At 38.7% G+C, this 14306-nt stretch overlaps 1 protein-coding gene across 1 annotated transcript in view; it reads right to left on the reverse strand.

The window, feature by feature from the left end:
- LOC131670286 (kinesin-like protein KIF3A) overlaps nt 1–14306 on the reverse strand; it is a 376061-nt gene that overhangs the window by 52782 nt on the left and 308973 nt on the right. Inside the window, exon 5 of the mRNA XM_058945762.1 lies at nt 5541–5958. Coding sequence (XP_058801745.1) covers nt 5541–5958 — 418 coding nt within the window. The remainder of the gene's footprint in view (nt 1–5540; nt 5959–14306) is intronic.

Below are 14306 nucleotides of genomic sequence, written 5' to 3' on the forward strand. Positions count from 1 at the left end.
GGTTCGGCCCTTAGTCCGAGAGTCAGGCGTAAGAACCGCCCATCAAAGGCTAGCCGACGACGGTGGCGAGTAGCGATCGGCCGTAGCCGTCAGTTGCCGGAAGATCAGCAGAAGATTTCTGAGGAGAGACGTCCGGGAAGGCCTGTGTGGTTAATTGCGGAGGAGAACTCTGGTCGAAGTGAGGGAATAGCTGAGCGGAGGACGGAAGAGGAGCAGACTGCCGTGCGGAACGCTGGACTTGAGCTTGCGCTACGTAGAGGACGCTGGGTGCGTCCCACTGATGGAGCAATGCCAACACTGGAAATCTTTCCATTTCATACCCAGCTTGAATGGAACCAGCCACGTCCGATTAGTCCGACCAGGAGCCCGTCCGACGTTTAAGAGAACTGGCTTCGAGATCCGCCCCGGCGAAAACCCCGGAGATTGAAAGGAATATGGAGGAAACCGAACCCCGACGAAAACCCCGGAGATTGGAAGGAATATGGAGGAAACCCTGGCGAGAGATCGAGGGCATGCCGTGTGCACCTGTGCGTGCCGGGCGAGCGGGATTTCGCGGGCTTCCATGCCCCAATCCGCAGCTCGTACCGTAGCACCGCAGGGGCCGCAGCCGTGGACGGATGCGAAGGGTAACAGGCTGTCACGCATCTTTCTACGTGGTTTGGCCCCGGTACCGTTTGACACGGAGAGGGACGTGGTACCGTATCTCTGTTTTAAATACAGAGCCGGTTCCCATCCGCGGTCGCGGTGTCCAGAAGTGGCCAACCCGCAGATATTCTGCCGCAATTGTGGACGATACGATGTGTCCGTGAACAATTGCAAACGATGTGCAATTGCATTCCGAGCGCACATCATGACTCGAGTGCAGGCGGCCCGTAGTTCAGGCATTCCGCCAGTACATATGCCTGGTATATCCGACGCTCTCCAACCTCGAGCGATTTTGGAATCCCTGGCGAACATGGAATCGGCGACCTTAACTCAAAGGACGGCCGGACCGACGCGGCGCCCGAAAGGCGAAAGAAAGTACGTCGGGGAGGTAGGAAGAAGCGAACTCGGATAGAAGCTCCTTGAGCGTTAGCCGCTCGGCATGAAGAAGAGGCTGAAGGCGACCCTCTTGTGGAACGGATGAGGAACGATGCTAGAGAAGAGCATCGAGCCTCTAACTCATACCGCAGGGATGAGGAGGTGGCTCGCCGCCTTACTCCTCCTGTGTTGGGAGCTCAGAAGATGGTGGTCGATCCACCCTTCGCCGAGTTGGCCCCGAGTTCTGGTGACCTGGAAACAGGGCTCTCCCGGGAACAGGTGTAGTTTGACGTTTGTGAGTAGAGTGTTGTTTGCTAGACTTTAATTTATTTTATTGTTTTGATTATTCTCGTGTTGTATGCATGAAAGGGTTGAATGGGGACCGAGGTGCATGTAACTTCGACGCGTGCATTGGGTTATTGGGAGATGTATAACCCTTTCGATCCTATTATTCTGTCTTTTTTATGAGCGAACATTGCTTTGGGCACTCGCGGAGAGGAGGAAGATGATCGTCGGTCGATCGTAGGAGAGAGATCAATGACTTGGGTGGGGGGGGGGGGCTGTGACGGGGCCCTGGCTAGGATAGCCGGCCCTGTCTGGCTCGCTCTCTCTCTCTATCTCTCTCTCTCTCTCTCGCAGCCTCGCTCCTTCGCTATTGCCCTGGCGAGCGTTTGAAACTGCGAACCGGATTAAAAAAATAATACCGATGCTCGCACCGGTTTATTTCAGGACCAATACCTGAGCCGGGCATCGTCATTTGGAGCCAATTGGGAGCGAGAGTGGTTGCGGCAAGAAGAAGAAAGAGAAAATGACGCGTCGCGAGTAGAGAGTAAGCAAGCGCGAGTGACCCGCGGCGATCCGCCCGCGAGAGCGAAGCCGCCGGCGTCGTTCGAGCCGACGCGCGAATGATTAGAGGGGAGAGTTCGAGCCGAGATTCTGAGTTAGACGGATCGTTTTGACGATCGAGCGTGCGCACGCAAAAGAGACCCTATCAGACAAAGAAGCAGAGGACGACAAGCAGTTAGCAGCAAAGGGAGAGGATTTCCAACGACGATAGCATCGAGGAATCCACATCCGAGCCTGCCACGAGCTTGCCTGCAGTCCAGCAGTATTTCCTCCCTGCCAGCAATTACCAGCAACAGTTCTTGCCAGCAACTACTAGCAACAGTTCCTGCCAGCAATAGTTCCTGCAGCGGCATCAGCGGCGATTCCTGCCAGCAGCCCTCACCAGGTCAGGTCGTCTCTCTCTCTTCCTATCTTTTTCTCTCTACATCCGTGAGTGCGCGACGCGTCGGTAAAGTGATCGCGATCTTCCGTGAACACGACGAATTCCGTAATTGTAACGAGTCCCTCCTTTGTATTCGTTGAGAACAACGCGTGAACTCGCGTCGTCACTCTTTATTGCTAAAAGTCGAGAATAAATATTGTTAACGGTTATCGCAAGTGATTATTGTGTGCGCCTTACATTCCTTTTCTCTCTAGCCAAAGCCCAATGCTAATTTAATGACGAGGCCCACCGTCATCGTTCAGAGGAGCGAAAGAGCCTCCCTTACCTTCCCCATTAAAAAAATAATTTGTGATACGACGGTTAGGCACGGGCCTTTGCATTGCTTGTGGGAATTACCATTCCCTATAACTCGTTAGATTTTTAATCATCAGTGTCGCATATAGATAAAGTGATAAAAGGGTAATTTTACAAAATATTATTGAGATAAAAGCTCAAAATTGTATACTACTCGCTCTAATTTTGTTCCATTATTTAAAGTTATTTTAACAGTTTTTAATGTACTTTGTAACGGGATGGTTATCCTACAAAATGAGAAATTTATTAACGCACAAACTTCCACGATGCAGAGCTAACCGCCACTCCGTTAAACACGTATAGTTATACGTGTATTCGCCTTAACGTTTGTTACTTTCGTTTCAGTGTCTTCTTTCCAATCGAGTTAAACTCACCTTAAGTCATCTGACTTGTGACACTCGATCTGTCTTAGGTATGAGTGACTTAATGCTTAATCCGACTTAATCGGATTAAAACTTAATCCTTTATAGACCTATTAAGCTATTAGGAAAACGAAATTACGTAACACGGCGAATAAAATTAACAATATTTAATTAATAAAAACTACAGTCTTATATGGGCCGAAAGACTAACGCGCGTGAAATAGAATTATTGGTAATAATTCGGTGACCGAAAGAGAAAGAGAGAGAGAGAGAAAGAGAATTCGAACTTTTGCCGCGAAACTAACGCTCGGTGCGAATACAAAAAAATACACTCACGATTGACAAAATACTTTCGAAAGTATTTCGTCGCGAAATAATAAAGTGAAGTATACCTACCCACCCTGCGGTGCAATTACGGCGATCAGCCGTAATTGTTGAAGAAAATCAACGGTCGATGCTCCTCAAATATCAGCCGCGCTGCCTCGCTCATAAATCTGCTGCTGCTTATTGCTGCTGTAATACTGCTGCTGCTGATTCCGCTACACACACACGCACGTATCAAAATCCCAGGAAAACTTTTTATTAAAAAAACGGCGAATATCTGTGCAAATTAATTGGCAGTACTATTCCAGTAACAGCTGAGGATTAACTGAATATTTAAACTCTCGCGCGCCCCCTCTTTCTCTTAGTCGTTCGAACTGACATCACGAGTGGACGAATCATGAACGGTTCGATTAATCAAATCGACTACCTTGATTAACTTTTGATTAACTTTTCATTGTTTGGGAAATTGGCTTTTGCTATATTTATGCAAGCAGTATCCTGTATACTTTTGTAAGTGAATTTAGTCATTTCAATAGGTGTACAAGTCTCTTTGAATAAGAATATAGAAAAAATGTTTTGAGATTTCTTGCAAATTGATAGTATCCGTATTATACTTATTGAAGTAATATAAAGTAGGAAATTAACAGTAATCTATCCTAGTAAGACATAGCTTTTTTAGGCAAATTGAAGGTATGATACCGAATTATGAGACTTTATATTCAAATAAAGGCTGAGTTATAATAGAGCTCATAGCCCTGAATGATTGCAAAAATATTGCTTATTTCTGGATATTGGCCCATCGATAACTTGGTTCAGAGGGTCCATTGTATGGAATCCATCGAAGGGCTTTCATTTCATGGTAAAAGAAGGCCCCTCACCAAATTTGAGCCCAATCCATCAACCGCAGGGTTGGATGTCCCCTTGTAAGTGTGAAAAGTTTGGGGGTTGCATAAAAGGAGATAATCGTGGTTATAATGGAGATATAATAGAGTTGATTTTTCAATTGTAACGGGGTAAAACCGTTTAATTATTTTATGCGCGCAAATACACTAAAAGGACGCGCGCAGTTAATTATGCTCAGTACGTAAATCGGAGAGCATGCAAAGACAGGCGCCAGTCAACCAGTAAGTTCTCTTATCTAAGGAAAGTGAGTGGAAGCTATGAGGTATAAGTGAATCGAAAAGCACTTGTTAGTAATACGAATTAGATCTTTTATTATCCCTCATACTCTACAGAAGGTTGACCCGCGCGTTTGTTTACGTTGACGCTCGCTCATCGACAACACGCTTTGCCGGTACGCTCGCTGCTCTTTGTTATTAGAGTCGTTACATGCACGCATCGAATATTAGAAATTGATTATTAATCACGCAATCGCGATCGCGAAATTAAGCTGGCCAGCTTACCTTATATTTGCAGGTGATCAGAGAAAACGAAGAGCAGTCACACTGCACGAAACTGTTTATAATTGTCTTTGTTGCCGGTCGCGAACGCGCGCATGCGGTTATGGTTTCGCCCTCGATGTCGAAACCTCACACTCTCTTTCGATGACTCGTGCTCCCTTTCCTCTGCAGACGAGTGGCTCTCCGTGAACAGCGGTCACAGCTAGCTGACAGTTATCGTTCTCGTCGAGTTTCGGTATTTTGCGGCACGTAGATCGGTAGCTCAAAATGAAGGCGGGCGGACACTATGATGGTCTAAGCTTCACTGGTTCGAATTCTATCGCGCGCATTCCGTCTGCTCGCGTGCCGAATTCCTCTGTTACGTATTTTGTCCCCCCGGCAGGAGCTGCCCTCACAGGCAGCAATTAAGCTAAATAATCAGCGCTAATTTGACGTTTACCGTCACACAATGTACTTTTTATACTCAACTTATGTGATCTCATGAATTTTTAAACAACGCTAGTCCTCAACAAGAATCTAAAACAATTATCTAATATTTTTCGCTAATAAATATACGTAGAAAGCTTAAGTAAAACTAGTATCTCCATCCATAAGCACGCACTACTAATAGAAGTCTTGGAATGGTAACACTGGCGTTGTACTTTGTATTAAATTGTATCACATTCTTATTTGCTTGACATACCTTGTTTATTGATTATATGCAGAGAACAAGAAAGAGAAAAAACATGAAAAGGGAAGGGTCAAAGAGAAATATCAACTTTAGAATATAAATAATAAATACTCATTTTTGTGTCCACAATAATCATATTTGTTATTAATTTTAATGCGCTATTCAATTGTTCAGTAACATACCTGATATTCAGCTGGGATATAATTATTTAAAAGAAGTTCTTGCAGTTGGAGCTCTCTTCCTATGCTTCGAACTCCTTCTAGCAAACCTTCCATTTCGCGTTGATGTTCTTGTTGCAAATCAGATAATTCCGCTTTTACAGACAATAACATTGAATGTATCTTTGCTAATTTTTTCGTTTTCCCAATTGCCTCATCATGTAACGTGGCATATTTCTCTTCAATATCAATTCTTTCAGCTTTTTTTTCTTCAATTGCTTTTTTCAATTTTTCTTCAATACGTTTTCTTTCATCAAGTTCTTTGGCTGAAACTGCTAACAAATGCTCTTGAGCTTCGGCTTTTTCTAGAAGATTTTCACCACCAACTAAAATTTTTTTTTGTAGATTCATCATTTTCTTTCGTAATGTTTCCTTTTCTGATCTGAAAAAATATATACTGTATATATTATTATACTAAAAACAACTTCTATCATATCTTTCAAATGAGACATAACTTTTTAAAAATTATTTTATGCCAATAAATAATATATCAATATATAACATTACGATTTTTCATAACTGATATGAAAGTAGCTCATTTTAATTCATGTATCTGAATGTCTCTATTGCTATTTGGAATAAAAAAAATGTTTAGACACAAATTATTCAGGATAATGAGGATTACTTAACTAAAATAACTTTGACCTTAGTATCAATTTTCAAAGTACGTAATTTCAAGGTTAAAGGTATTAAAATTATATTCTTAAATATTGAATATAAGAATTTTTATGTAATTTCTACATAAATTTATAAACATTAACGTTTCATTTGGAATTTTTCTCTATCTTCTATTTCATAACTATCAGTCAGCAAAATAATTTCTTTTTGAGATTCGGTATAAAATGTACTACTACTAACGTTAATGTTTAGTATCAAGTTGAATTTTAATAACTCTACTAGACTAATCAGTTTAATTTCAATTTCAACTTATTGTCAAAAATAAAATACGGCAATACATGGGTATACATCTTATTTTTTTGCAGAGATAAACGTATTACATCCACGTAAATTGATTACAACACAATAACAAGAAAAGAACTTAATAACTACACGTAAACTAATATCTTTTCTATAAATCATGTGTAATCATTTGTTCATTCATTTTAAGAACATACGAGATCTGTCCAAAAAGTATCGCGAATTTTGTATGTTTTCAAAAATTATTTATTTATTCATGAATATCTATTTTATCTCCTTCAAAGTAATCCCCATCGGATATACTCGTAATGCACTTGTGCCAACGTTTTTCCCAATCCTCGAAGCACTTAAAAAAATCATTTGTGTGATCTTGTTCAGTTCCTCTTTCGATGCCATCTTTATTTTCTCAATCGTGACGTAGCGTCGTCCTTTCATGGGCCTCTTCAGTTTTGAGAACAGGAAAAAGTCACAGGGGGCCAGGTCTGAAGAATACGATGGCTGCGGCATCATTACTGTGTTATTTTTGGCCAAATATTCGCGCACAAACAACAATGTGTGAGTAGGGGCGTTATCATGGTGTAAAAGCCAGTTTAAACTATTAATCTGTGTAAATTTTTATTATTGTTTTATTGTAAATATTGTGCTATCACATTAATTAACTTTATTGTCTAATAACTTTTGACGATACTTTTTGCGATAATTGTAAATTATACTGATATGATCAATATCTACTTTTGTAAAGTTTACATGTTTTAAAATTTCATTATTACTGTTTATTCTCTTATAAATTTGGAAAAATGATTTCTCACAATTACGTAAACAACTCGAAGAGAACTGTCCTGCGAAAATAGGCGGGAAAATCTGTGTATAAATACGCTGATTTTTGCACAGGCTAGCTTCACTCCTAGCCTTGAAAAGTGAGATTGAATAAACTTGGCTAATACCTAAGTTCTTTCTCTCATAGTGATTAACTAAACAAATCCTCTCTTTTCCTATTGTAATTTGTGCTCGACTCATAGAACACTTCGCGCTATGAGAAACTTGGGCTAAATTACATCCTTTTATAAGAAAGACTTAAGTCCTGCTTATGGGATACTTCGCACCATTATAAACTAGGGTAAAGTCTATCTTTTCCTTGAAATCTCACTCATATAATCATATATATTATTTATTATTTTATTTCATAGTAATAATTAGAAGTTTTTGAAAAATGAAACAAATTCGTACTCATTAACGCAACAGACCACGAGAGTACGAACAATAATATAAATAAAACATGATACGAACATCACATGTTGACGTGCTCGGACGTTCGGCACGTTGTCCGTCGTTCACAACTTCTCGGCCCTCTGAGAACATTTTATACCACCGATAAACGTTGCTTTGGTCCAAGGTGGCTTTACCATATGCCACGGTCAACATTCGGAATGCGTCCGCGCACTTTAATCTGTTTTTCACACAAAATTTGATACAGGTTCTTTGATCCATTTTTTAGAATAGGCAAAAATCGAAGACGAGCCAAAAACTCATTCAAGCAAAATAGCTGTCAAAAATTAACTATACGTTCTAAATGGCCGATCTTGTCAGCATAAGTAATGGACATGAGTACCAACAGAACGCTACAAAAAAATCAAAAATTAAATTTACGTAGCCCGCGGAAATTCGCGATATTTTTTAAACAGACCTCGTACACATTAATAAGTGTGTTACTACAAAAATCGAAATTTTTTAGTGTCTACCCTCGAAACACCTCCACAGAGTGACGGTGGACAACCAGTCATCGGCGACGAATCTGGATAAAGCCGTTGAAGCTATCATAGCAGGCATAAAGAAGTATCTTACGATGCAGGGATTAGGAAAGCCAGTATCGAGGAAAAGTCAAGATGAGCAAGCGAGCTCACAATCGTCGTCATCATGCGATCGCAACTCTAAATCGGTGGAAGACTTAGTAGTTTTAGAGTTTAATGCAACAAGCTCAAAAATAATTTCATGTTATCAGCGGTTAAACAATTTTCGCATCGTTTGTGCGAAATATATTTTTAAGGACAAACAAGAAATTTTAATGAAGACATTAAAAAACGTTAGAAAAAATGTTTTAATATACATTCAAATGCAATTTCATGGACTCGAACAATCTTATGTATCATTTGCTCATTGCCAATTGCAGGAACAAAAAAACAAATTATCACCTACAATCTGTCGATAACCAGTTGATCATGACACTGATTGTTATTTCTGTCTAATTAATACATCTGGGCATAATAAAAAGAATAATTTGTAATTCTAAGCATCTATTCAAGGGGTAACACATGCTTAAATTGTTTTATTCAGCATTGGTTGGGATGAAAGTAAATATTAAATATCTATAGATAAAGTTTCTGAAATAGAAAGTTATGATGCAAGAATGTTATTTGAAGAATTCAAAGATCAGCAAAGGGTCGGATTGTAGAAACGACTAAAATTTGAAGATGGTCAAATGAAAATATTCATTGGTTTAATAAAGATGAACTTAATGACTTGTTTCGAAATGCAGACCTTTCGAAATTAATTTCCGAACCCTGATGCTTAAAATTAAAAGAAAAAAATTGTTTAGTTCCAGGTACTAAATTCTTTTTCTATCGTTATCGAGATCACCCATTTCGAATATTTTTCTCAAAATGAGGAACTTCCGTTTATTTTATATATATTCGAAAACTAATGAGCGAAAATAAATGTGCTGAACACAGGTAATGATTGGCAACTATTTATTATGTAACAATCCTATCTATGGGCTCCTAGATAATTTTCTCGGTTTTTCACTGTATTGCGCCAAACTAGCGCATTTATACCTATTAATTAGTATAGATAACGGCATCATCTCACGTATTATATGATTGCATTAAGACAAGAGTCAAAGTTCATAACCATATACGAGGGTCGTTTGAAAAGTCCGTGCAAAAATAAAAACTGCTTGATTTTTTTTAATAAATCTTTTTTATTTTTCAACATAATCTCCTTTTAGGCTTATACACTTCATCCAACGCTGCTCTAGTTTGTTAATCCCTTCTAAATAATAGGATTTATCCAAGTCTGTAAAATAGGCATTCGTTTCTGCAATCACCTCCTCGTTTGAATAAAATCTTTTCCCCGCCAGTCATTTTTTCATATTAGGGAACAAATAGTAGTCCGACGGAGCCAAGTCTGGAGAATAGGGGGGATGTGAAACGAGTTTGAACCCTATCTCCACCAGTTTTACGGCCACAACTGCTGAGGCGTGAGCCGGCGCATTGTCGTGGTGGAAGAGGACTTTTTTGTGGGCCAATCGTGGACGTTTCTCTAGCAACTCGGTTTTCAAACGATCCAATAACGATGAATAATATTCGCCTGTAATGGTTTTACCCTTTTCCAGATAGTCGATGAAGATTATTCCTTGCGAATCCCAAAAGACAGTCGCCATAACCTTCCTGGCTAGAAGAATTGTCTTCGCCTTTTACGGAGCAGATTCCCCCTTGGTAACCCATTGTTTAGACTATTCTTTAGTCTTAGGAGTGTAGTGATGTATCCATGTTTCATCTACAGTGATGAAACGATGCTTAAAGTCTTGCGGATTTGGTTGGAACAGCTGCAAACCATTCTTGCAACACTTCACACGATCTCGTTTTTGGTCATCTAGCGGATAGCTTTTTCATGTCCAAATGTTGGTGCAAAATATTATGTACCCATTTGCTCGAGATGCCTACAGTACTAGCCATCTCACGCACCTTCACTCTTCTGTAAGCCATTACCATATCATGGATTTTATCAATGATTTCTGAAGTGGTAACCTTAACAGGGCGTCCAGAACGATCACCGTCTTTTGTGCTCATATGGCCACTCCGAAAATTTTGAAACCACTTATAGACTATTCTAATCGAAGGTACACAATCACCATAATGTTTATCAAGCTTCTGTTTAATCTCCTGAGGCGTTTTGCCTTTGAAAAAGTAATGTTTAATCAATACACGAAATTCTTTTTCGTACATTTTTTTACAACCACTGGATTTCTTTCATTGAATCGAATGTAAAACGCGAAGTAATTGACCGATCTGGCTGAAACTTGGTGTGTGCTCTTCCAAGATATGCCACTAACTGAAAATAACCTTGATATGCACTAGTAGCGCCATCACTCTGACTTTGCACGGACTTTTCAAACGACCCTCGTAAGAAGCGTGACGTCACTCTAATTATAAATATAGATATGCCAATTTTTATTATTCAATTAAAATGCGTTAACCATAGTAATTTCAATGAACTAAACTATTTTTTCTGTTAATCTTGGTACGTAGATTACAATTATCATGTTTTCAAATGTTTTAAACTCTAAAATATTATTGAATTTTAATGTGCAAACTTCATTTATTTATAATTTTACGAATATTAAATATTTCAATAAAGCAGATACTCTGAGCTCGGGATGACAATCTTAGGAACATGAGTAAGAATTCGTTTTATTGATAGTAACTTAGTTACGATTGTTATCAATAAATAATGAATGAATACATTATTTAAAAAATAAAAGAATATGAATCGAAAGTGTTAAGTCTGTATATAATGAAAAAATTGTTAGAACTAATTATTATTAATTAGCTGATTTCATATTTACATTATGAAATTTAGCCAAAAACGCAAATTAATTATTATTCAAATATTATTAAACAATTTAAGTATTTGTTATTTATAATTACATCAACAAGCGATAAGTTATCTTTCTATATAAAAAATTTCAATTGTTTTCTTGTATGTTTTGCGCTATTAAATTAACTAACTTTGGTGATTAGTAATGTTAATTATGGCTTTTCCGATAATTTCGAAATATGCCTAATTATCTATTTTACACTCCGTATTTTTTAAACTATTAAATTTTTTTTTAGAGTTATTATTATTGTTGTAAATAAGAAAAAAATATTATGCACATTTGTGAAAAGAGCGTGAAAAGGGCTATTCAGCGTAAATGAATCCTCCAGATTTGTGTATAATTAGCCTCGATTTTGCACAGGCTAGATAGATTCTCTCCTAGCCTTGCATATTGAGCGCTTGCGATTGAATAAACTTGACTTCTACCTGAGTTAGTTCTTTCTTGTGATTAACTATGTAAGTATTTCCTTTTCTATTCTAATTTACGCTCGACTCATGGAACACTTCGTGCTATGAGAAATTTAGGCTGAATTACATCCTTTTTTCACAATAGACTTTTGTTCTGCTCATGGGACACTTCGCACCATGAGGAACTAGGATATTAGGGCTAAGACTATTTTTTCTTAATGCCATTCCATTATATTATTATTATTACATTATTTCATAAATTTGATTTTCAATTTCTACATTAAAATTATATATTATGAATAATTTTAGAATTTATTGTATATATTCACTTGAATCAATTTCAAACAAATTCTTCTTCAATATGCGAGAGACCACGAGATACGAATAATAGATAATTTGTAACATGACATTTAGCGACTGTGATAGAACTCTTGTAATTTTAGCTTGTGTTAAATTGTATAAATTTCGTAAATTTTTTTTATGATAAGTTGATGAAATTTTTTATTCATTATGCCTAAGCGAAAGAAACAAACGTGTGCTATTAAACTCAGAAATACATCGCTAGAAAAGGAAGTACGTGAATTACATGATTTATATTCTGAGCTCGCCAATGCATTTGTTAATTTAGGAAAAAATTATAAACATAATATAGAACTTTAGTAATGTAGCTATGTTCATTCTGGCACCGGAAATGAGTCATCAGAATGGAAGCTAGTCTCATTACGTCATAATATGATGTGAACTGGCTTATAACGTAATGGTATGATGGGAGATGGTCCATGATGGCGGCGACATCAGGATACAATAATGGAAGTTGGCGATAAATTGATAGTGGAGAATTAATCTGTCAATTCGATGATGGGAGCTGGCGATAAATTTATAGTGGAGATATGATCGATCAATTGATAATCGTAATAATGATATGATGGGAGCTAGCCCATAACGTAATGGTACGATGGAAGCTGACCCATGAGGCAGCTGGTGTGCGTGACAGATTGCGGCGACATGAGGATACGGTGGAAGTTGATGGATGATGTGATTGATACTATAAAAGTGAGGCAGGGGAGGTGGATGATGACGAGAAGATACAATGGTGGTGACTTTAGGATACAATGATAGGAGCTGGCGATAAATTGATAGCGAGTGTTACTCTGACAATTAATAATGCTCACGTGACGTATGCGATGGCGTAGTGTAGTATGAGTGTATAGGGACCGACAGGTCTAGATAAGCTAGCGTAAGATTTGGACAGGGGAGAACGACGCTAGCATAGCGCTACAACAGAGTTTGAGACGACGCGGCCTATAGTATGCGGCAGACGGGGGAGACCCTGTAGAAAGAGAGAGAGAGAGAGAGAGAGAGAGAGATAAGCGTGGTCTTTCAACTATCGCTTAACTAGTCGAGGCCACTTTAAGACCCTATAGTAGTATCAGTAGCTCTACCCTTTATCCTTTTATTATTATGTATCAAATGAAATGATTCAATACTATATTTAAAATAATTGGATATCATTTATATAAATCATATATGTGTGTGGGTGTGTGTATGTGTGAACATTATCGCTTTCGACGATTTTTGACTGGAAACAAAACTCATTGCAGCGGCTTTAAGAACCAGGAATAATTTACAATAATATTTGAATTATTTGATTAAGAATATAGTAATGAAATATTGACGAGAACTGATAATTAAAGATATAAAAAATGGTATCAACTTATTAATAAACTCATATAATTATTACGTTCTTCTTCGATTTTTCGGATGATTTCGTATTTTTCGATATACTAATTATCTTATTTTGAGGCATATTATATTATATATCATCGAGAAGGCCCGTAAAAAAATTATAAATGAGATCATAGGAATGGATCTTTCTAACTAATATACTGAATTTTCTTGGTGCATTAGTTCGGATGCTCACAACCGTCTTCCTCATTCAGACCAAAGCAACAACATTTGGATTTTTCGCAAGCAATACGGGGAAGATTAAATTTTTCTGTCAAATAGCTACGTGGAACTATACTGGTTATTTATAAGTCAAGTCGTCGGAATGGGTCATTTTCACGATTATATCGAATAGTTCTGCCGTAATTAGTGAGGTAATTATTACAGTTAGTGTATGCACAATTTTCAGTTTTTAGGAAGGCACAGCGTAATCAAACATTACCACCTCTTTCCCCAGGCGCCAAAGGTTAGCATAGCCCACTGTCTTTCACTCCTTTGCTTTCAAATATTTTGGAGATCCGGAAGTCAAGTTTGCTACGACATCCCTGACGCTCACAGGGAGTCGGAGCCCTGTTAATCTAAGACGGCGACCTTCTCGAAAGGAGTACCGATCTTTTCAAAGTTCGACGCTCAAGGAGAGCGGAACTAAAGGCTTGACCCTTGGTTTGGGCGGGACGGGACTTTAGTTACCCCAACGTCTACCGTGTCGGAAGCACGCGGCATACAAATCTTACGAGATTTGCTTGACCTGGTACCATTACCCCGCAAAAGCCAACCCAAATTCGGATGCCAGAAGAGAGACGCAGCCAAGATAGCCAGAGGAAATTCCTAAGACAATCAACCATCTAAGCCTCCCCTCCTGGACTTTCGTTCAAAACATCCCACCCTGCGTACCTGTATTAAGGGATTGCTCCCACGACTCACAGGTCCATCGCTTCGGCGTACAATTGCGTTTCGGTCATCCCCGCTCACGCTGGTGGATATTCGTTATGAGGTGATTATTACAGTTTACCATCAGCGGTAGAT

This window comes from Phymastichus coffea, unplaced genomic scaffold, assembly GCF_024137745.1.
Source record: "Phymastichus coffea isolate CEN01 unplaced genomic scaffold, Cenicafe_Pcof_1.1 PCOF00107, whole genome shotgun sequence".
NCBI classification, from domain to species: Eukaryota; Metazoa; Arthropoda; class Insecta; order Hymenoptera; family Eulophidae; genus Phymastichus; species Phymastichus coffea.